This window comes from Lithobates pipiens, unplaced genomic scaffold, assembly GCF_037356315.1.
Source record: "Lithobates pipiens isolate NorthernLeopardFrog02 unplaced genomic scaffold, aLitPip1_a1.2 Scaffold_8, whole genome shotgun sequence".
Taxonomy (NCBI): Eukaryota; Metazoa; Chordata; class Amphibia; order Anura; family Ranidae; genus Lithobates; species Lithobates pipiens.
The window spans coordinates 203,175,503-203,196,630 of NW_027507903.1; the positions used below are offsets into that span (position 1 = coordinate 203,175,503).

Sequence of the window (21,128 nt, forward strand, 5' to 3'; positions counted from 1 at the left end):
TTACATTCTCAAAGACTTGAATAGGAATACAAAATCTGTTAAAGCTAACAAAAGCCCATCAACACATACCCTTTATGCACATTTGTCCTTCATTTACAGTAGCCGTGGGAAAACACAATATGCAGCAAAATCACGTTTTGCGTTTTCCCGGGGCTGGTAGTCAAAATCATCCTATACTGAATGCAATGCTCCTGCGTTCAGGAGAGGGAGGTTGAGGGAGGTGGAACCTCACCTAACTGCAGCTGCTCCTAAGCTAAAAAAAATGCCAGAAGCTCCTAAACTCAAGTTTAGGAGCTACTAGTGTACATAAAGCCTTAGTCAGCCACAGTGTTGGCTTGGGGTATATATTTTGGGGGGAAGCAAACAACCCACCCACCATCACCCCCGGTTGGTCGGTCGCCAGCCCCACACTTATCCCATCTAGGTCCCGGGCAGTGCTTCCTCCAGGCGGCAGGCGACGCTTCCTCCAGGCAGCTGGTGGCATCTCTTCCTCCTGGTGATTCATGATGGCTTCCCCTCCGTCTCCTTCCCTCTCCCCCTCGCCGGCCAATAGGATCGCTTCTCCTCTTGGCCAATCGGTGAACGTGTCTCAGGAAACAGCTCCCTGATCGGCCGGGATGAGAATCAGGAAGACAATAGCGAATATTAATTTGCTATTGTCAAACAACTGGGTGGGCTCGGGGAGCAGAGCACTGTGCCCCAAGCCCACCCTTTTTTGAAGCCTATTAGAGCCTCTGGCCCCGCATGTAGACGCATGGATTAGAGGGGTTACAGCAATATACCCCACTTTTGAGTTACTGCTAAGACCCATACAGACATTTAATATTCTAAATGAACTACAACACAGACTGATGTTTGAGTAAATATGTTCTTTATAAGCGAAAAATAGAAACAAATTAAAGCTAGGGTGCCTTTAACAAAATCGTGAATATTTTAGAAGAATAGTTTACCAAGTTCACACCAGTTCAGCTGGACTGCAGTGCTGGAAAACATTAACATAATGGCACCCAAGGGGTAGTTTCTTTCACATCAGTTTGTTTTTAACCCCCACTATGGGGATATCTGCTGTTCTGCTTTTGATTCATCTAGTAAGATAAAGCTTAGATTACAGTTATCTGAATTAATCATCAAGGTTGGATAGTTGTACAGAGCATCTCAAAACGTGTCATCTGAAAAGTGGATAAAAAATGACTATTGCACCTACACACTCAGCAATATTTCACTACCCACTTAGTATTAGTAAATAATACAAAATAATCCAAACCTGAGGAAGCTTCAGTTCCTACAGAAGTAGCAGATAATCTGTGATTTCCTTTGTGTCCAAGTGTTTCTCTGAAAGTTTAATGAAGATGTGATTTGCTTCTTAAAAGTCAAAGGCTTTGAGTACAGTAACAATACAGGTTTTTACTAGAAGAGTGTTTTTGGATGAGCATTGTGGTCATGTCCAATATAAATTGCATTTACATTGTACATAAGTGGCTTGACACCTTGTTCAAGATTAATTATTGTCATAGTCAGTACACCATACCCATGCTATTCCATTCCTTCTTAGCTCCAGCAACTAATAAAAGTTCTTGTTCCTCTAGTTTACAAATGATTTTGACCCTCATTTATTTTCTAACAATAATAAAAGTAAATCACACCCATCCTGCAGCATACCTCTGAGTCAAAATGGAATTATTCAAGATTTTAGGATATTCCAACAAGGCAGTAATAAGGTCATGTTTTCTCAGCAAGGATTCACGTTGTTTTATATGTTTAGCTTTGAGGTACAAATCGCTCCTGAATTTTTTTAATGAAACATCAATAGAAGGGTAAATCTGCAAAATAATAATAAAAAAATAAAAAAAAGGTTATAATAAATTAAATCTGGTATCAGATATGCCATCTCAATAACAGCTCAATAATATCTTCCTGGCCAGTGGCCACATACAGTAAATTACAATGTGATTGTATGATCTCATTTAGATGTACTAACATTAATGTAGTATAAAGGCCTACCTATAATATCCATTCAACTTGTATTCAGTCAGGCAGGTCCTCACACATAGTTGTTGGGAAACCTAAAGGAGATTGTACAATCAGACTGTAACTCATGTAGCCACTTTAAAGTGATATTAAAGGTTTGGTGTGTTTTTTTTTAATAATAACATGTCATACTTATCTGCTCTGTGCGGGTTTTACACAGAGCAGCCTGCATCCTCCTCTTCTCGGGTCCCTCGCCAGTGCCCTTGGCAGCTTGCAATCGGGGTACCTAAGCAGGCTCATTCCCAAGCCGCAGCTCTGCGTGTCCATTCACATACGGGAGTAGTGGCTCAGCACCACCCCTCATTGGTTTACTGGCTGTGATTGAAAGCAGCCAATGGCTTCCACTGCTGAGGGTAATCCCTAGAGAACTGAGGCTCTCATGCATATCACTGGATCAAGATAGGTCTTAGGTAAGTATTAGGGAGGGCTGCTGCACAGAGAAGGTTTATTACCTTCATGCATAGAATGCATGAAAGTAAAAAAACTTGAACCTTTAGAGCTGCTTTAATATGTGACTCTTGGCTAGGTAGTTAGCACTTCCACCTGGCAACACTAGGGTCATCTGTTCGAATCCCAACCACTGCACTACCTGCCTGTAGTTTGCATGTTCTCCCTGTGCCTGGATACTCACTCCAGTTTCCTCCCACACGCCAAAGACACGCTGGTAGGTTAATTGGTTCCTGTCTAAATTGGCCCTAGTATGTGTATGTATGACTGTGATTTAGGGAGCTTAAGCCACGTACACACCATCAGATTTTCCGACGGGAAATGTGTGATGACAGGCTGTTGGCAGAAAATCCGACCGTGTGTACGCTCCATTGGACAATTGTTGTCGGATTTTCTGTGGACAAATTCTGGATGGCAGGTTTTAAAATTTTCCACGGACAAATATCTGTTGTCGTGTTTTACGAGCGTGTGTGCACAAGTCCGTTGGACAAAAGTCCAAAGTACAAACACGCATGCTCAGAAGCAAGAACGAGCCAGAAGCAGTCAGCGTTCGTAATGGAGACTTAACATTCGTGACATGGTGGCGATACTGGTGGAGTTATTGCAAACTCATTTTCAAAGGCTTTTTTTTTTTTTCTAGTGATATCAAGAATAATATTATTATGCTTTTTTTTTTTTTTTGGGGCGAGTTACCACAACACCATTATCCTGTAGTTTTTAAGATCAAAGATACAACTTGGTTGGTGTCCCTTGTCAATTTTACATTTTATTTTTTTAAATGTAACTGCCTACTCCCAAACTGTCATTTGAAGTAAAACACATAGCTAAGTATTATTCTCCACATTTTTTTTATTGTGCATTAAAAAAAGAAAACTAATAAAATTAGACATGCTATCTGCCAATAGAACTTAACCAAAAAGTGCATTCTATGCATTCAAAAATCTAGAAAATATACCAAATCAATCATTATTATTCAAACAAAAATTTAAATAAAAGGCTCATGCATGTGTCCTGCTTTTCAATATAGGGGGTCAACAATGCCAAGAGTTGGTGAAAGCAGGGGTCCGTCATCCAGAGATAATTCCGAAAATCATCTGGATTATTCTCCTGGAGCTACCGCAGCAAAGGTATATGACAAAATTGGTCACGATTATTAAAGCTGTCAACAATGGCATAAGTTTTATACATACTCTTGTGAGTTGCAGGTTAAGAGCCTTGAAGAATCAGTACTTAGTTGGTGAGAAAGCTGGATATGCTGTATATCACTGGGTGGCACATACTACTTGCTATATTATAGAAAATGTGCATGTTTTTGAGATTTATAGAGGCCATGTGGTATAGTCTAATTTCCCTTAAAACACTTGCTTCACAGACCAAAACCTCTACATCTTCTGTTATAATATATGAATAATGTGAATTTGAGGGTAACAATATAATAATATAAGCTTAAAGCTGAACTCTAGCCAACCCTCCTTTATGTTTTGCATAGATTCATTTTTTTCTCTCGCACTTTGGAGTCTATTTACAAAAAATGCTTTGTTAATGTCACAAGCATTGGTACAGCCATTACAGATAATCTCTGCATTTTCTCTAATATGTTTATTTAGTACAATCAACAGCTCCATCTAGGGGCCATAATGCAGTATTTTCCTGATTGAGGCATTTTAGGGAAATACCACATTATGGCCACCAGATGGAGATAAGGATCAAGGGAATTAAACATGATAGAAAAATATGGGGATTATTTATGACAGCTGTGCAAATGCTTGTGATATTCATACTTTTTTTTTCATAAATAGACCCTTTTCTATCTTAATGACAGTTGTCACTAGGATACCCATTTGTATACCTCTCAGAGGCTACAGGAATGATATCACTATGACTGATGTTTCTACACCTTACGGCAATAACATCACAGAGGCGTTCCTTTCTTGCAGCAATGCCAAACGAAAAGGTCCACAAGCCGCACATCATGAAGCAGACCCATGTGCATGAAGTTAGAGGAATGACAGCCTCAGCCCGGACTCCAGCCAGGCCATACCTCTAATTTGTTTCACTCCGCCCCTTGGAGCTCATGATTAAGCTCCCAGGAGTGGAGAGAAATATATTGGGGGCGTAGCCTGGGTGGGGTCCGGGCCGAGGCTGCCATTCATCTCACTTTATGCACATGGGTCTGCTTCATGATGTGTAGCTTATGGATCTTTTCCTTTGACATTGCTGCAGTTTGGAGTTAGGGCGAGCTCCCTGTCCCTGCCTGCACTCACAGCAGTCTAGTTGGACTTTACTTCTCTGCCTGAGCGGCACCTGAATTTTGTCTTTTTGGCTCCTTTCTTGCAGCTGTAATTCCTAGTTCCTAATTCCTTGTTATATTTCTTTATTCTAGGCTTCATAATGACAATTAGAATTAGCCAGAACTGTAAATTTTACCTAAAATATCTTACAACTGCAAACCAAAAGATATAATATGCCAGCATGCAATTCTGCTTGTTATTGCCCTTTAATATCTAATTGTGTTTTTTTCCAGTCAGTTACATAGTACATAATTACATAGTAGGTGAGGTTGAAAAAAAGACACAAGTCTATCAAGTCCAACCTATGTGTGTAATTATATGTCAGTATTAGATTATATATGCCAGTATGTTGCAGTCATTCAGGTGCTTACCTTGCCCCCCCCCCCCCGCTGAAACCACCGCCTGTGGAAGGGAGTTCCACATCCTTGCTGCTCATACAGTAAAGGAGCCTCTACGCGGTTTAAGGTTAAAAATCTTTTCTTCTAATTTTAATGAGTGGCCATGAGTCTTGTTAAACTCCCTTCCGCGAAAAAGTTTTATCCCTATTGTGGGGTCACCAGTATTGTATTTGTAAATTGAAATCATATCCCCTCTCAAGCGTCTCTTCTCCAGAGAGAATGAGTTTGGTGCTTGTAACCTTTCCTCATAACTAATGTCCTCTAGTCCCTTTATTAGCTTTGTCTGGACTCTCTCCAGTTCCAGTACATCCTTCCTGAGGACTGGTGCCCAGAACTGGACAGCATACTCCAGGTGAGGCTGGACCGGAGTCTTGTAGAGTAGGAGAATAATCGCTTTATCCATGGAGTTAATTCCCTTTTTAATGCATGCCAATATTCTGTTTGCATTGTTAGCAGCAGCTTGGCATTGCATGCCATTGTTGAGCCTATCATCTACTAGGACCCCCCCAGGTCCTTTTCCACCCCCTAGTAAATAGATTGCATTCATATTTTTGCCACCCAAATACATTATTTTCCATTTTTCTACATTAAACCTCATTTGCCATGTAGTTGCCCATCTGTCAGGAAGATCCTTCTCACCGGCATCCGAGCGGCGTAAGACGCAGAAGATCTTCTGTGCGGTAAGAAGAGCGTTATCGCGGTCGGCGGGAGCGCACGCGGGCGTTTGACGCAATTGGCGCCAATAGCGCTATTTAAAGTGGATCCTTGCTTTACTGCCTTGCTGCCCGATCAACAGCGTTCCCGTGTACTCTCGTATCCTGTATCTGAATTCACCTGATCCGTATCCTGATCCGTATTGAACGCGGCTTGTTCCTGACTTCGCTGTTTGCTGCCTGCCCCCGACTTTTGGCTTTGTACCCGACTACTCTTCTGGATTTCGTTTCTGTACCTGATCTGCTCGCCTGTGCCTGACCTGGACCGTTGTACTATCCGTTACCTGCCAGTTGCCTGTTTACCGTTGCTGGACTACAGGACACCTCCCAGTCCACCACCGTACCCGGCTGTTGTCTCCTCTGTGCCCTGTTGCCTCTTACCTCTTGCTGCGGACTACAGGACTTCTTCCACTACCCGCTATATCCTGTTTGCACCTGCACTAGCTGTTGGACTACAGAACTCCTCCCGTTGTCCGTTGTATCCTGCGATCACTTGCACTCTGCTGTCGGACTACAGGAATCCTCCCGCTGTCTGCTGTACCTTACCATCACCTGCATTCCGCTGCTGGACTACAGGACACCTCCACCATCAACGGTCTGCTGCTTCCTACATCAACCATCCAGTCAGGCACTTGTGCTCCTCTGTGCTCCCGAGCCCCTGTCATCACTACCAGGGCCTCCCGAGTCAGAGGTCTACGAGAGGCCGATCCCTGCATTCCGGGCTCTGCCTTAAGGTACGTGACAGTATCGGGCAGCCATGTCTGAGCCCACGCAGGGAGATTCTGCTATGGATGATTTATGCCGTCATCTTGCTGGACTTACCCAGGCTGTTAAATCTCTACAAGAGGGCTATTCCCGGTTGGAAGAGCGTGTCCAGGTCTTATCTACCACAGGCCCTACCGTGCCGGAATCTTCTTCTGCACCATCAGTGGTTATGATGCCCCCTGAGCCTAAGGTCCCAACTCCGGAGAGGTTTTCAGGAAATCGCAGCAAGTATAGAGCTTTCCGCAATGCCTGTGAACTATTTTTTGCACTCCAACCCAGAACTTTCTCCCTTGAATCCACTAAGGTGGGTTTTGTCATCTCCCTCCTACTGGGTGAGCCCCAGGCATGGGCCCACCACCTCTTGGAGCAAAAGGACACATGCCTTAACAACCTGAATACTTTCTTCCAAGCGATGGGTTTGCTCTATGAGGATCCACAACAAGCGGCCACTGCGGAAGCAGCGTTATATTCTCTTCAGCAAGGCCGTAGAGCGGCAGAGGACTATGCGTCCGAATCCCGGCGCTGGAGTTCCGATACTACCTGGAACTATGCCGCTCTACGTTATCAGTTTCGCATGGGACTCTCTGAACCCTTAAAGGATGAATTGGCCCGGGTTGGTATTCCAGCAACGCTTGAAGCCCTTATTAATCTGTCCATCCAGATTGACAGACGCCTGAGAGAACGGAGAGCAGAACGCACTGCCGGTCCTTCCCGACCAGTCTGGATGTTACCCCGTGTTCCCAACCCTCCTGCACATTCCGCAGCTGACACTCCTGAACCCCTGCAACTGGGCTTACTTAGACCAACTCTCACTACCGAAGAACGACAACGCCGGCAGCTCAACAATCTGTGTCTTTACTGTGGGGAGTCCGGACACTACGTGAGATCCTGTCCTGCCAAACTCCGTAAGCACTCTTCTTTGTCTACTACTGTTTTACCTGCTGTGCGTAGTAATGCCACTCACCTGGCTATTCCCGTTTCTCTTCAGCTTCCAGGAGGGAATACTCAAGTCACCGCGATAATTGATTCAGGAGCGTGCAGTGGGTTTATGGACTTGTCTTTTGCCCGAAAATCCTGAGTTCCCCTACGGCCCAGGGCGAAGGGATTGACTGTACATCTTGCCAACGGATTGGCTATCAAATCCGGGCTGGTGACACAAGAGACGCTTCCTTTGACTGCCACTATTTCCGGTAACCATCAGGAACTACTCTGCCTGGACATTATTGAGTCTCCCCTTTTCCCTATTATACTGGGCATGCCCTGGCTTCACCGGGAACATTAACTTTCCTTCTCCCTGTTGCCGTCAGCACTGCCTGCAAGAAGCAATTAAGGTCTCGCCCCATTTAATGTGTATGGAGATCGATGTTGTAACTCGCCAGTGTGTTCCAGAGGCCTACCATAGTTTCTTGGACGTGTTCAGCAAGAAGGGGGCAGAAACTCTTCCCCCTCATAGACCCTATGATTGTCCGATTGAGATCCTCCCCGGTGCTGAAATCCCTTTCGGGAGGATTTTCCCCTTAACGGAAGTGGAACTGGAGACTCTCAGGACTTACATTGATGACAATCTGAAAAAGGGGTTCATACGCCCTTCTACTTCCCCAGCAGGAGCAGGAATCTTTTTTGTAGAAAAGAAGGACCATTCCCTGTGCCCTTGTGTTGACTATCGGGACTTAAATAAAGTTACAGTCAAGAACCGGTACCCATTGCCTTTGGTGCCCGAATTATTTCAGCGACTCGGATCAGCAGTTATCTTCACAAAACTGGATCTTCGCTGAGCCTATAATTTGGTCCGTATCCGAAGCGGGGACGAATGTAAGACTGCCTTCCGCACCCGCTTCGGACACTTTGAATATCTCGTAATGCCCTTTGGGCTATGTAACGCTCCTGCGACTTTCCAGCATTTTGTGAATGATATTTTCAGAGACTATCTCGACCTGTTTGTCATAGTATATCTGGACGAAATCTTGATCTTCTCCCCCTCTCTGCCCGTTCACAGGGAACACGTTAAAAAGGTTCTTACTCGGCTTCGTCAGCACGGCTTGTACGCGAAACCTGAGAAGTGCGAGTTTGAACGTCGCAGCATTCAGTTTCTGGGGCTGATTATTTCGGTGGATGGAATCAAGATGGATCCACAAAAATGTTTCCGCCATCCTGGATTGGCCAGCTCCTACAGATAAGAGAGGAATCCAACGTTTTGTGGGGTTTGCGAATTTTTATCGCAAGTTCATCAAGGGTTTCTCTACTATCATCGCCCCGATCACAAGATTGACCAGACAGGGTATCAAGTTCCAGTGGACTCCGGAGGCTCAGGCTGTGTTCACCTCCCTTAAAGAACAATTTGTGTCAGCATCTGTCTTCAAGCACCCTAATTCTGCACTACCCTATATCCTAGAGGTGGATGCATCCGAGATTGCAGTGGGAGCAGTTCTCTCTCAGAGACAGGGCCCCAAGGCCTTATTGCATCCGGTGGCGTTCTTCTCGCGCAAATTGTCTGAAGCGGAGAGGAATTATGACGTCGGGGACAGGGAGCTACTCGCTATCAAAGCTGCACTTGAAGAATGGCGCTATCTTCTGGAGGGAGCAGCTCATCCCATTCTGGTATACACTGACCACAAGAACTTAGAATACTTGAAGACTGCTAAAAGGCTGAAGCCACATCAGGCCAGATGGGCACTTTTCTTTACGAGATTTTCCTTCCACATTACCTATAGGCCCGGGTCAAAAAACACCAAACCCGACGCGCTGTCTCGGATGTTCAGCGAACCCGAAGTCTTTCAACCAACAGATACCATCCTTGCACCCGGAAAACTTCCTTATGCTCCAGGAAGATCTATTGTCCCAACTCAAGCAGGCCTCATCATCGGCTTCGCACCCATCAAACACCACCCTACACTCCAGCAATGATTTGTTGTGGCATGAAAATAAGATCTACGTGCCTCAACAACTACGGGTTGCTGTTCTTAAATCTTGCCACGACCACAAACTGGCCGGCCATTTTGGGGTACACAAGACCGCCGAACTCCTCTAACGCACCTTCTGGTGGCCTCAGCTGCTAAGAGATTGCAAGCTTTATGTTGAATCATGCATCACCTGTACCCAGAACAAGGGTAGCAAGACCAAAGCCTGGGGGTTGCTGAAACCACTCCCTATTCCTGAAAGGCCTTGGAAAATGATTTCCATGGACTTTATTGTTGAATTACCACCGTCAGAAGGCCAAACCACTATCTTTGTGGTGGTTGACAGATTCTCCAAGATGGCTCACTTTCTGCCCATGAAGGGTACACCTTCTGCCCCTGAGACCGCAAGGATCTTCATTAAGGAAATAGTAAGGCTCCACGGTATACCTGCAAACATTGTTTCCGATCGTGGGGTGCAATTTACATCGAAATTTTGGAGAGCTTTGTGTGAGTCCCTGAAGATTGACCTTTCGTTCTCTTCTGCCTACCACCCCCAGACCAATGGCCAGACCGAACGAACAAACCAGACCCTCGAGCAATATTTGCGATGTTATTCTTCCTTTTCGCCAGACAATTGGGTATCCCTTTTACCACTTGCCGAGTTCGCCTACAACAACTCCGTTCATTCTGCAACTAATCAATCTCCCTTTTTTGCGAACTATGGTTTTCACCCTCTGTTCTTATCAAACAACATTCCAGAATGTACGGTTCCGGCGGCTCAAGAAACTTTGAACTTTTTCTGCACCAATAACAAGCTGCTTCAAGAGACGATGGCAAGGACCCAAGAACGCAACAAGGCATTTTTTGACAAAAAGAGGAGAGGGGAGCTCGATCTAAAACCCGGGGATTTAGTCTGGCTTTCTACTCTGAATTTGAAATTGGCATGCCCATCCAGAAAACTGGGCCCAAAATTTGTGGGTCCCTTCCCAGTAACCAGGAAAATTAATAATGTGGCCTATGAACTGAAACTACCGGAGTCGTTTCGTATCCACCCAGTGTTCCATGTGGCCCTTCTAAAACCCTCAATCCAGGATCCCTTCACCAATCGGAACGTTGGTCCCCCTGAACCTGTGCTTATTAACGGTGAGGAAGAATTTGAGGTTGAAGTGATTTTAGATTGTAGAAAGAGACGCAACCAAGTCCAATATCTGGTGAAGTGGAAGGGGTATGGGCCAGAAGAGAACTCCTGGGAACCAGAGACTGGTATCCACGCTAAGAGGTTGGTTCTGGCCTTCAAGAGATCTCACCCGGGTATGATGTCCCAGTTGGGCATCCAGAGGCTGCCCATTGGAGGGGGGCAATGTCAGGAAGATCCTTCTCACCGGCATCCGAGCGGCGTAAGACGCAGAAGATCTTCTGTGCGGTAAGAAGAGCGTTATCGCGGCAGGCGGTGCGCGCGTGCACGGGAGCGCGCACGTGGGAGCACGCACACGGGAGCGCGCTCGGCCGTTTGACGCAATTGGCGCCAATAGCGCTATTTAAAGTGGATCCTTGCTTTACTGCCTTGCTGCCCGATCAACAGCGTTCCCGTGTACTCTGGTATCCTGTATCTGAATTCACCTGATCCTTATCCTGACCTGTGTTGAACCCGGCTTGTTCCTGACTTCGCTGTTTGCTGCCTGCCCCCGACTTTTAGCTTTGTACCCGACTACTCTTCTGGATTTCGTTTCTGTACCTGATCTGCTCGCCTGTGCCTGACCTGGACCGTTGTACTATCCGTTACCTGCCAGTTGCCTGTTTACCGCTGCTGGACTACAGAACACCTCCCAGTCCACCACCGTACCCGGCTGTTGTCTCCTCTGTGCCCTGTTGCCTCTTACCTCTTGCTGTGGACTACAGGATTTCTTCCACTACCCGCTATATCCTGTTTGCACCTGCACCAGCTGTTGGACTACAAAACTCCTCCCGTTGTCCGTTGTATCCTGCGATCACTTGAACTCTGCTGTCGGACTACAGGAATCCTCCCGTTGTCTGCTGTACCTTACCATCACATGCATTCCGCTGCTGGACTACAGGACACCTCCACCATCAACGGTCTGCTGCTTCCTACATCAACCATCCAGTCAGGCACTTGTGCTCCTCTGTGCTCCCGAGCCCCTGTCATCACTACCAGGGCCTCCCGAGTCAGAGGTCTACGAGAGTCCGCTCCCTGCATTCCGGGCTCTGCCTTAAAGCGGGATTCCACCCTAAAGTGGAACCTCCGCTGATCGGATCCCTCCCCCCCCTCCGGTGTCACAATTGACACCTTTCAGGGGGGAGGGGGGTGGAGATACCTGTCAAAGACAGGTATTTTCACCCACTTCCGGGCATAGACTCCCGTGGGAGTCTACGCCATTTCCTGCCCTGCTGCGCTGTCTGCTGGGACACACACGGGTCCCAGTGACAGCGCGGAGATCTCCTATTGCGCGGCGCGGGTCGCGCATGCGCAGTAGGGAACCAGGAAGTGAAGCCGATTCGCTTCACTTCCTGATTCCCTCACCTAGAATGGTGACTACAGCAGCCGAGAGCCGAGCGATCGATCGGCCTCGGCTGCCGGCATCGCTGGAACCCGGGACAGGTGAGTGTCCATTTATTAAAAGTCAGCAGCTGTAGTAATTATAGCTGCTGGCTTTTAATATTTTTTTTTTTGGTGGAATCCCTCTTTAAGGTACGTGACACCATCCCATTAATTTGTTCAGATCTTCTTGCAAGTTTCCACATCCTGTGGAGAAGTTATTGCCCTGCTTTGCTTAGTATCGTCCGCAAATACAGGGATTGAACTGTTTACCCCATCCTCCAGGTAATTTATGAACAAATTAACCACTTCAATACCGGGCACTTATACACCTTCCTGCCCAGACCAATTTTGAGCTTTCAGCGCTGTCGCATTTTGAATGACAATTGCGCGGTCATGCTACACTGTACCCAAACTAAATTTTTATCATTTTGTTCCCACAAATAGAGCTTTCTTTTGGTGGTATTTAATCGCCTGCGGGATTTTTATTTTCTGCTTAACAAATAAAAAAAGACCGAAAATCTTGAAAAAAAAAAAACATGTTTTTTTTTGTTTCAGTTACAAAGCTTTGTAAATAAGTACGTTTTCTCCTTCACTGATGGGCACTAACGGGGCTGCAGTGATGGGCACTGATGGGCACCAATGAGGTGGCACCAATGAAGTGCCACTAATAGGCAGCACTGATATGCGACACAGATAGACACTGATAGGTGGCACAAATAGGCACTGATAGGTGGCACGGATTGTCATGGATAAGTGGTACGGATTGGCATGGATGGGCGGCATGGATAGGTGGCACAAATGGGCATGGATAGGCGACACGGATGGGCATGGATAGGCGGCACAGATGGGAATAGATAGGCGGCACGGATGGGCATGGATAGGCGGCATGGATGGGCGGCATGGATGGGCATGGATAGGCGGCACGGATGGGCACTGATAGGAGGCTAGGATGGGCACTAATAGGCGGCATGGATGGGCACTGATAGGTGGCATTGTAATTTAAAGTATTGTAGGGATGAATGCCAATCAGGGCACTGATTGGCATCCATTATGGGCACTGATTGGCATTCATTATGGGCAATGGCTGGCATCCCTGGTGGTCTAGGGGGGCATACCTGGTTCTGGGCATCCCCTGGTGTTTTGGTGGCGTCCCTGGTGGTCCAGTGTGGGCATCCTCGGGGGGGCTGTGCTGATAATCGATCAGCACAGACCCCCCCTGTCAGAGGAGCAGCCGATCGGCTCTCCTCTAATCGCGTCTGACAAAAGCGAGTGAGGAAAAATCACTGGCTCTTCCTATTTACACTGTGATCAGCCATGTTTGGACACGGCTGATCACGTGGTAAAGAGTCTCCGTCGGAGACTCTTTACCGAGATCATAGTTGCGGGGTGTCAGACTGACACCCAGCAAGAACGATCGCTGCGATGTGCGCCCCCGGGGCTTAATATACTGATCACGTCATATGAAGTCCGGTCAGGATATTAAAACCACTATGCCGCCGTGCTTTTGTTATAGGGCGGGCGGCAAGTGGTTACACAGGATTGGTCCTAGCACAGAACCTTGGGGGACCCCACTTTCCACCCCTGACCATTCAGAGTATTGCCCATTTATCACTACCCTCTGAACTCGTCCTTGTAGACAGTTTTTAATCCATGGTCCGTGCCAACAGACCTTACTTCGTAAAGTAAACGTTTATGGGGAACTGTGTCAAATGCTTTTGCAAAATCCAGATACACCATGTCCACGGGACTTCCTTTATCTAGATGGCAGCTCATCTCCTCATAGAAGGTTAAAAGATTGGTTTGGCAAGAATTATTCTTAATGAACCCATGCTGATTACTGCTAATGATACCGTTTTCATGACTAAGATCTTGTATATAGTCCCTTATCATCCCCTCCAAGAGCTTGCATACTATTGATGTTAGGCTAACTGGTCTGTAATTTCCAGGGATGTATTTTGGCCATTTTTTAAATATTGGTGCTACATTGGCTTTTCTCCAATCGGCTGGTACCATTCCAGTCAGTAGACTGCAGCGCTAAAACATTATTGATCAAAATGAAAAAATATCAAAGTGAAAAAGAAAAGTGAAAAAAGAAAAAACTAGAAAACTCCCATCACATAAAAACAATCCATAGGCATCTGTTTATAGTCTATCCATGAAAATAGAGGATGAAGCAGTGATATAATTTTCACACAAAATATATGTGGTGCATCCAGCTCCGCACACCCAAGGTGATATAATAATCTGCTTACTACATCTGCTGGGTTACTGAGGCTCTGCCCTGGCGTGATGTACACAGCTTGCAGAGAGGGGGTTTCATACAATGGCGCTGTACAGTCTGGAGACAGCATTTTCTTTTGTATTTTTGAGCAATATGATTCACTAGCTGATAACACTAGGAATCATTACTTAGAAGCTCCGAACACTACCTAGGTTATGGGGAAACTGTTAAATCCCTGTGCTGGGTGAGACTGATGTGGCAGTCATTGCCATCTGGTAGGCAAATTATTATATCACCTTGGGTGTGCAGAGCCGTATGCACCACATATATTGTGTGTGAAAATTATATCACTGCTTTATCCTCTATTTTCATGGATAGACTCTAAATAGACACCTATGGATTTTTTTTAGGTGATGGAACTCTGTTTTAGTTTTTTCTTTTTCCACTTTTCTTTTTCACTTTGATATTTTTTAATTTTGATCCACTCTTTATGATACTGTCCTGTACCTGATAGGAGACTGAGTTAATGAGGTCGACCTCTCTTATATCTCTCGCCCTGGCCCCACTGAGGATGAGACAGAGGAAGCAAGGCCGAGGGACAGGAGGGACACGAATGCCTGATGTGGATGTTAGCTTGTCAGGACTCTGGAGGCTGGAACAGAAGGCAGTCAGGCAGCCACTTGGAGGTTAACAGAAGTTGGGGTCCCAGGCAGAAGCAGAGTCTCAGGGATAGCCGGGGTCGTCAGCAGGTGGGCAGCGGGGTACCAAACCATTAGTAGAGCCAGAGTCAGAAATGGAGCCAGGTCAAAGGTAAACGGCAAGACAGGAACAGGGTACACAGCCAAGGTCAAGGAACAAGCCAGGTCAGCAATCAAGGATAGCATACAGGATAAACTGGGACACAGGACACAGCTGAAGATCACTCAGCAAAGAATAGGAGACTGAACTCCCTTTAAATAGCCTGTGCCTGCGTGCACTCGCGATTATGGATCTCCACACACCTGTTAGCCATTCTTCGAGTTTAAACCATGTGCATGTGCCAGATGTCTCACAGGGATTCCCTGACAGTTTGGGAGTATCTACATATCCCCAAGCCGCTGCGGGTACCAGAGTGTGAGGAGACCTGGGTCTACTTTAGGACATTTAGAAGGAATGAAGGCTGGAGAGGTATACCTAAAAGGACAGAGTGATGGTTGCCAGGATGGGACAGCCTACGAAGAGTCACTCTGTCTCTATCAGGGAAGAAGGGGTTGGCAGGAAGAGATTGCCAGACCTGCACATTTATGTTTGAGGAGGACTCTTTAGTTGTAGCCATTATAAAAGTGCCCATATGGACTGTTGAGGAGTTGCAGTGAGAATGTGTTCTTCTTCCCTGACTTTGCAGGGTCAGACCGGTCTGCCACCCTGTTGTGCCCGATGGATGGACCCTTTCCTGTTGCAAGGACACTAGGGTGAGGTCTGTTTCCTAAATCATTCTTTAAGGAGCCTGCTTGCTTGGAGAGGGGCCCCTCCCATCAGGATCTCCAAAAGGGAACTTTTACTTGCTGAACAATGTGTTTCTTCCCCCAATGTTCTGTCAGGAGGCCCATAACTCCCTTCTGACAGAAACACAGGTAAAAGATTTAATTTGAAGTGAACCATGTGTTTGGTTGGGATCTTATTTCTGTCAACAGGCTCATAACCCCCTTCTGATAGGAAATTTTGTAAAGTGTAGAGGTAGTTGATAGGATAGGATGTTGTTTGTGTGTTTTGCAGGACCCTTCAGGATGGGACGGCTGTCTATCCACCTCCGGCTGAAGCTGCGGATCCTGTTGACAGAGGGTTTTTTTGAGGGGAAGATGCTCTGGACCTATGTACAATATCTAAGAAAAGTAAGTACACCCCTCATATTTTTGTAAATATTTTATTATATCTTTTCATGTGACAACACTGAAGAAATGACACTTTGCTACAATGTAAAGTAGTGAGTGTACAGCTTGTATAATAGTGTAAATTTGCTGCCCCCTCAAAATAACTCAACACACAGCCATTAACGTCTAAACTACTGGCAACAAAAGTGAGTACTTAGGGGTGTACTCACTTTTTTTGCCAGCCGTTTACACATTAATGGCTGTGTGTTGAGTTATTTTGAGGGGACAGCAAATTTACACTATTATACATGTGAGATACTGTATGTGCATAATTGTATGTAGCAGTAGGGCCTATAGTAAGGAATGTCATGTATATGCTGTAAATACTGAACAAAATAATTTTTTATATTTTTGATATGTATTTATTTGTATATATGTCCCCCATCCAAGTTCGTTTTCCTTTTCCCCTTTCCAATTTGTTTGTGGGATGCACTCGCTCCTGGGCCCACTTTTTCCAAATTCCCCCAACCAAAAGACTGGCTAGATTTTGGTAGAGGTTGAATGTTGCACCCTCTAGTTAGGTAGGTGCTAGAGGTTCGATTTTTCTTTAGAATAGGGAAATTTAGGCAGGCCTAGCTGCTGGCTAGGCCCATTTTTTCATTCTGGGCTGGGAATGGCTCAGGGTAGGGCTGGGTGACTCACAGGTAGCATCACTGTCACCTTCCTCTTCTCTCTAGAAGATGCTAGAAATAGAGGAGGAGAGGAGAGGTGGAGCTGCCTAGGGTGTTCTGAGAAGCCTTGACCAATCCTCAACTTGGGTCCCTGATGATGACCTGTGAGAGGGCGAAACGTTGACGCTGTTTCCAGGAATACTGACAGTTCTGGTCGTTTGGAACACACATTTGGAACACACGTTACCATCGACAGTTTCATATGATCTGTTCCATGCTCAATGCTTGTTATGATCCCTCTTATTGTAAGTACCCATCTTTTGTTTAAATAAATAAATTTTTGATGGTACTTCACTATTAGTTCCATTTTTACTTCTGGGTACGTGCCTATCTGGCTCAAACTCTTCATTGAGGAACCCTGGATCTGCTGACCTGGCTTTCCACACAGCATCCTAATCCATACCAAGCCTAAACTGACCCACCAGACTGAAAAGCTGGGGGTCACGTGGATTTGGTGAGTGGGGACACATAAGGGGGTGTTGTGCACCTGAAGTTTTTCCAGCATCTTTCTTTTTGTTCACTTTGGATTGGAGCACCTTGAGTTACTTATTTTGGACTGTATTTATATGTTTTATGGTTTCCCAGTTATTAGCACTTTGTGTATAGCAGCTGCAACTTTTTCACTTTACAGATTTAACCTTTTTTTGTTACACCATCAGTTTGTATATTTAGTATATATATTTTTCAAATCCTCAACTTGGATTGGCAGGGGGCAGGCCTCCTTAAATACCCATCAGTCAGCCCAGTGGAGGGGGAGTTGTCGGGTGGAAGAGCTGGAGTGAGAGAGTATGGAGGCTGTCTGGGCCCACTGGGAACTCCTTAGTCTGGGGGGGTGGCCTTGGCCCTGGGCTCGGGTGCAGCCAGGAGGAGAAGAGCTCCTAGAGGAGAGGCACATGCGAGAGAAAAGAGAGGACAGTGGGAGGGAGCACTGCTAAGAGACTCCAGAGAGGACAACGGGTCACAGCCAGGAGGGCTGATGAGGCACACCTGAGAGAACTGTGAGTTTACAGTTTGAGACGGGTGCAAAACCAGAAGAGCAGACAGTGGGAAGGGCAATGAAAGGAGGCAGCTGCAGCCAAGAGGGCTGGCAAGGCCTGAAGAGGGTTTACTGGGATGAGTAGTCGAGTTGAGTACAGTTAGCACCGGAACTATTTCTACATCTTAGGGGCACAAGGCCCCTGCCCGCAAAAGGCAATTCACTGAGGCCTGGTTGAGTTAGTGTCAGGCTTAACCATGTGGTGCTAGCTGGTCTGGGAATCTGAAGCAAGTGAAATGCTGGGGTAGTAATGGTCTGCAGCAATTGAAGTGCTGGAGGAGTAACAGTCTGCAGCAAGTGAAGTGCTGGAGGAGTGAAGGGAAAGAGGTCTTAAGCAAGAGTTGCACTGGAGAAAAGACTGGAGTTTATATACAGGAGTGTATATAGTAGTCCCAATGAGTTACATAGTTACATAGTTAGTCAGGTTGAAAAAAGACACAAGTCCATCCAGTTCAACCACAAAAAAATAATAATAATAATAATATCATACAATCCCATATACCCAATTCTATACCCACAGTTGATCCAGAGGAAGGCAAAAGACCCCAGCAGAGCCTGATCCAATTTGCTAAAGCAGGGGAAAAAATTCCTTCCTGATCGCAGGAGAGGCAATCAGATTTTCCCCGGATGAACTTTACCTATAAATGTTATTACCCAGTTATATTATGTACACTTAGGAAATAATCCAGGCCTTTCTTAAAGCAATCTATTGAGCTGGCCAGAACCACCTCTGCAGGGATTCTATTCCACATTTTCACAGCTCTTACTGTGAAGAAACCTTTCCGTATTTGGAGATTAAATCTCTTTTCCTCTAGATGTAAAGAGTGTCCCCTTTCCCTCTTTGTTGACTGTAAAGTGAATAACTCAACACCAAGTTCACTATATGGACCCCTTATATATTTGTTCATATTGATCATATCCCCCTTAATCTCCTCTTATCAAGAGTGAATAAATTTAGTTCCTCTAATCTCTCCTCATAGCTGAGTTGCTCCATGCCTCTTATCAGTTTGGTTGCCCTTCTCTGCACTTTCTCCAGTTCCCCGATATCCTTTTTGAGAACTGGTGCCCAAAACTGAACGGCATATTCCAGATGAGGTCTTACTAATGATTTGAACAGGGGCAAAATTATATCTCTCTCTCTGGAGTCCATACCTCTCTTAATACAAGAAAGAACTTTGCTCACTTTAAAAACCGCAGCTTGCCATTGCATGCTATTATTGAGCTTATGATCTACCAAAACCCCCAGATCTTTCTCCACTATGTATCCCCCAGTTATACTCCCCCTAAAATATATGATGCATGCATATTCTTAGCCCCCAAGTGCATAACTTTACATTTCTCAACATTAAACCTCATCTGCCACATAGTCGCCCAATTAGACAGAGCATTGAGGTCGGCTTGTAAATTGGAGACATCCTGTAAGGACATTATTCCACTGCATAGCTTGGTGGCATAGCTTGGAGTTACACTGAATCTTTCTGGGCATCCCATAATTTCCCTTTCCCATCCAAGTTCAATCACCTTAATAAAAAACAAACAAAAAACAAAGCTTACGGACTGTTCTATGTCTCTGAGTGCCTGATGGATGCCGGGCTGGGCAGGGTGACAGGTGAACCACAATATTCAGCAATCCCTACGGGGGCATGGCTACAACACACTTACAACACACTTATATGACTGAAGAGTCAAACTGCTAAGTCGCAAATTTCAACTGAGCAATTAGGTTTGATTGAATAAACTGCTGTAATAAAGGTAGCATAGAGGAAAGCAGTGAATCAAGTTCTTAATTGTTCTGTTCATGTATAAATAAAATATCTGACAGCATGCTGTGTCCTTCCTTGAATAAATACAGCCACACTCTGTTTATCATTGGGTTCCAAGCACATTTATTGTTATCAGTGGAGTGATATTAGTCTGGATCCTGTTAAACTTATGACAGGACTGGCCTGGCATTCATTCATTACTGCAATTAGCTTTGTTCTCCATATCTGCCCTGTGTTCATCACTAGCTGAAAGATGTGCTGTGTATCAGTGGAAGAATTAGTGGGAGCATCACCTAGGATCTCTGCTTTTAATCACTGCCATCATCAGCCAAATATTTGCTAATAATGTACTGATGATTGTTTCTGCTCCGGTGAAGAGTTCACTAAGGCAAGTGTCCCGTTAGAAGACATCCAATAAATTTATTGTAGAAAGAAAAAAAATGAATGGTGGACTTGGAACAGAAAATAATAAAATAAGAAAAATAACACTGCGCAAGGTTTTTTTTCTCCAAAGATTTATATGTAAAGCTAACAATGGACCGTGTTCTGCACATACGGTAACTGAATTTACACTAAATCATTTTTTAATTTTATGAGATATTAATCAGGCCCACATGCTTGTTGATGTGAATATTCTGGGTGCTCTAAAGAAAACTAATAGGAATTCAGTGCTGATTTGATTTATCTGATAAGTAAAAACATCTGCTGATATAAAATGATTTAATAGCTACAACTTTTTTACTTATTCTGCAGAAGACATTGAACATTAAGGAACATAACACATTTTATTTATCTTCTAGCTAATGACAGTAGCTTAATATTGTGTATTTTTTCTGCCGTCTTCTAATGGCACACCAGCCTGCACAAGCTGCTTCAGCTCATGGACTGGTGTCTAATGCAAAATGGCGGTGATGGGTGTTGTGCCTTATGTTGTTACAACGCAAGGCACTTTTTATCTTTTTTTCTTAAACTTTTTCAAAGTGTCACAAAATTCTATTTCTTTCATTTCCGTGAGATTTGCTGCTAGAAGCACAGTGCAGTGTGATGAAATGCATCTCTTGCAACACACCACAGCTCACATCCATTGGCACATAATGTATATTTTCTATGCACTCATGTGGTGAGCCTGTATTGATCTGTGCAGTTTAATGCAGATAACCATGTATGATGTGGACAAAACCATAAAATTGGCCTCATACATATAGATTGCTAAGGAGGAGCCAAACACCCCCCCCCCCCCCCCCCAGTTCAGTTTGCAAAAGAACATTCGAACAGGCAAAGAATTTGTGCGAACACCATTAAAGTATATGTAACACGAATATGAAAAACCAAAAGTGGTCATTTTAAAGGCTTACATGCATGTTATTGCCAAAAAAGGGTTTGGGGACCCAGGTCCTGCCCCAGGGGACATATATCAATGCAAAAAAAGTT

The 21,128-nt window shown here is 45.1% G+C and overlaps 1 protein-coding gene across 1 annotated transcript in view; it reads right to left on the reverse strand.

Moving 5' to 3' along the window:
- The window catches only part of CPED1 (cadherin like and PC-esterase domain containing 1), a 396,971-nt gene that overhangs the window by 212,430 nt on the left and 163,413 nt on the right, over positions 1–21,128 (reverse strand). The window contains exons 11-12 of the mRNA XM_077473332.1: positions 1,660–1,820; positions 1,265–1,332 (exon numbers count right to left, since the gene is read on the reverse strand). Of these exons, the coding sequence (XP_077329458.1) occupies positions 1,265–1,332; positions 1,660–1,820 (229 nt within the window). The remainder of the gene's footprint in view (positions 1–1,264; positions 1,333–1,659; positions 1,821–21,128) is intronic.